This window comes from Verticillium alfalfae, genomic scaffold (genome assembly GCF_000150825.1).
Source record: "Verticillium alfalfae VaMs.102 supercont1.11 genomic scaffold, whole genome shotgun sequence".
Lineage (NCBI taxonomy): Eukaryota > Fungi > Ascomycota > Sordariomycetes > Glomerellales > Plectosphaerellaceae > Verticillium > Verticillium alfalfae.
In genome coordinates, this window is record NW_003315028.1 from 806,193 (window position 1) to 809,406 (window position 3,214).

Sequence of the window (3,214 nt, forward strand, 5' to 3'; positions counted from 1 at the left end):
GGAATTCTGATGATGCTCTGCGCTTGAGTAATGTCGGCCATTGTAACAGATGCTGTAACTGGCTGGATGCGTGGCTTGACCTAAAGCTTGTTGCATATTAGTCAGGGCTGCGAATCAACACAACCCAAAACGATGTCTGCGTTGCCCCTTTTATATAGCACATGGGCTAAACGTCATACAAGGGGAACAACCACGAAAGGAGGAAGCTCAGTGAGGCTGGGCCGACCGAAAGACATCGAACTGCGCGGGCTGGTGGGACGACAACGCATTGTGCCCACACTCATCTTACTTGGTGATGCGCTCTTCGTAGAAAACCTGACCCCGTGGGTCGTGGCTGCTGGAGAATGATCCTTTAGGCGTATCGTTCGATCACCACCCCGAGCAAGTCGGCGCAAAGAGCGGCAAGAACAGTTTGGCAATCAATTTTCTTCTGGATCAAGGAGGCGGTTGCGCAATCACTGAGTTCTGACCCAGTGAAATGCTGGAGTTATGATGCAGGGATCCGCAGCCAAGGCGAAAGATCAGTTGGAAGGTGAAGGATTCCTGCCCGATATACCCTTTCCCCCTTTCTCGACGTAGAATTTAAGAGTTCAAGCTGCATCAGATGCACCGTCGCGTAGGGTCAAGCGTGACGACGCCGGGAGGGGGTTACGCCACGCCGGCTAGGAGTCGGCCTAGTGCCGGCCCCGAATTGCTCTCGGCGGCGCTTGCGAGGCGGCATGGCCAATGAGACCATGTGGAAGCATCATAGCGTTGTTTTCTCTCTTCTTTTGATGCTTTTCGTGGTGTTCTTCCAGCGGCAGACGCGAGATGTTTCCTCTTTTCTCGTACTAGATGATCCGCTCTCGGCCGAGGCCGTGCCATATTCCACGACATGGCAACTGATTCCACTCACATTTGCCTTCAAACACGAGGAATGTCAACTTTCTTTTTGCAAGGCGGAATAGCGTGTCTTGTCCGAATGTTCGCCACTCATGACCATCGAGATGCAGGAGCATACCAGAAACATCGGATCCACGGTAGGCAGCCTGCAGCCCCCTTTCGCGAAATTCGTTGGGCAATGCGGTGAGCCGATGCAGAGTCCCGATCGTAGACCTAGACCCAATCAAATTTCGCAATTCGTCACATCTAGATGCCACTGAAGGACTCTATAACGCAGGTTAGCGCAGTGGCGCAACGAACCTGCACAATACAGTTGCGTCCCGCGTCGAGTGCATGTGGCTTACTGAGAACTGATAGTCGCTGGGCCTCTGTCCCATGCAACCCACCGCATTCGATCATTTTACTCGTCTACAGACCAAGTCCTACCCTCTCAGGTCTCCTAGGTTCAGCTTTCTCTGTTTGTCAACTCACACCGACCGAATTAACCAATACCCTCTGTAGCGTGCGTGCTCCACGCCCATGACGCACATCAAGGGTGTTTGCACGTGTGCGTGCGAAGAAAATGACCCTTGCCTTGGTCGATGTCGCCTGCCGCCTCTTTTTAAAGACCCTCATGCGCACGCTATCCTAGAATTCGGCGTTCTAGTGGGGGACTTAGCCTCCCGTTGTTGACTACAGCTGCTTAGAGGCTATTCTTTTGCCAGTGTTTGCTGCCCTCTGGAGAGAGTGTCGCCTTTGGCGATAGCATTCTCATGGCAACATTCCTGTGGCAATAGGCCAGGAAGCACTCTAATAGCTGCCTCGTTGCTTGGGCAGCTATGCAGCGTGTCTGCATTGGCATAATTTCAATGACGAGGCGGATGAACGAGCTTGTGGATGACAGAACCGCAGGGCGGGAATATCACCAGACACGGAATAAAGTCCGGTGGCTGACGGCCAATCAGACGAGTTACTGATGACGTCCCAGCGACAAGGAAGCGAAGAGGGAAGGAGGGGAAGAAGGCAGAGCGAAGCCATCCTAGCCTCGGTGACGATTCGACGCAGGGGGAGGAGGAAGTTTCCCCGTACAGAGACTGTATTTCATGGTGCAGAAAAAAACGTTGGTGGATGTGGAAGCAAACATATATTTCCACGTCTTTGGCGCCACAATATTTGGAGGAACCCCCCATAGGGCCTCCAAAGGATGAAGCTGATACCCCAAGTTAATAGAGGGCCATATGGTGATTGGTCCAGACCTCGAGCGCAACAGGCCTAGCAGATGGCATGCCGGTCGGGAAGTCAGGCGCCACAGGATCTGGGGGATCAAACGGCGGAGCCAGCAGAGCCAAATTGCCCCCAAACCTGACACGAAACGGTGTTCCAACAGCAAGACCACCGCCGCGCTGCGCGTGAATAGTATTGTGGAGCGCCTCCAGCCATACCGAGGGCCAGGGCAAAGGATTGTAGAAACTCCAGTCTAGCCGCGGTCATGGAACATCGTGCTTGACATTCTGCATGTGTCGCTCAAGCTGGTCCTTCCTGGCAAACCCGTCCTTGTTAGGGCAGCCGGGCTTCGTACATTTATATGGCTTTTTATGTTTGTCCATGTGTTGTCTGCGGAACGAATCAGTGAGCTGGACAGTGACGAAACATTAGGCCAGAGTGCGACGACTGACCGAAACATGCAGTTGCGCTCAAAAATAACTAACTGGCCATGCATATCCACTCCACCTTTGGTGCAGCTCATGCCGTATTTACAGGTGTAGGTGCCCTTGCCCCTATTTCGAAGGGCATCCATGTCCGGGTCTGCGAGGGCGTCGTTGTCGGCACCTGACTCAGACCTTTCTGAAGGGCGCGAGTAATTTTGATCAGATGCCGGCGAGGGTTTGTCGATCCTCGCAGGCTCGGCCAGTACTGGTTGGTGGCCCTCAAGCCTGGGATCCCGTGACGGGTCATGGACCGACTGGCCGCCGCTGGACCTTGAGAAGGTTGAACTGGGGCTGGGAATGTGCTCCGAGACGGACACGGACATGGACACGGGTCGGGCGTGGCCAGCCGAAGGGTGGAGTACGGGTGGTCTTTGCCACGCCTGGCTGAAGCCGTCGACGGTACTTTTCAAAGTAGATTGCATATCTCTATCGCGAGTCAGAAACTGCATCGGGCAACAAGGACTAGAATTGACGTCTGGCGAGTGAACCCACTTCAAGATCCGATGAGACGCGTCGACGTCTTGCAAGCTCATGGCGAGGGTGTATCTTCTCGCCGTCCTATCTTCGACCATGGCGCCGTACGCTCTTTGTTTAATTCGCCGGTCGTCGACAATCTCATCGGCAATTTGCGACACCATGGACGA

The 3,214-nt window shown here is 54.1% G+C and overlaps 1 protein-coding gene across 1 annotated transcript; it reads right to left on the minus strand.

The window, feature by feature from the left end:
* Positions 1-2,348: 2,348 nt before the first annotated feature.
* VDBG_08070 (predicted protein) lies at positions 2,349-2,893 on the minus strand (the record flags this gene model as incomplete). Its single annotated transcript, XM_003001765.1, has 2 exons — positions 2,349-2,475; positions 2,538-2,893. The coding sequence occupies 2 exons, from the start codon at positions 2,891-2,893 to the stop codon at positions 2,349-2,351; spliced, it is 483 nt and encodes a 160-aa protein (XP_003001811.1).
* Between the last annotated feature and the right edge of the window lie 321 nt (positions 2,894-3,214).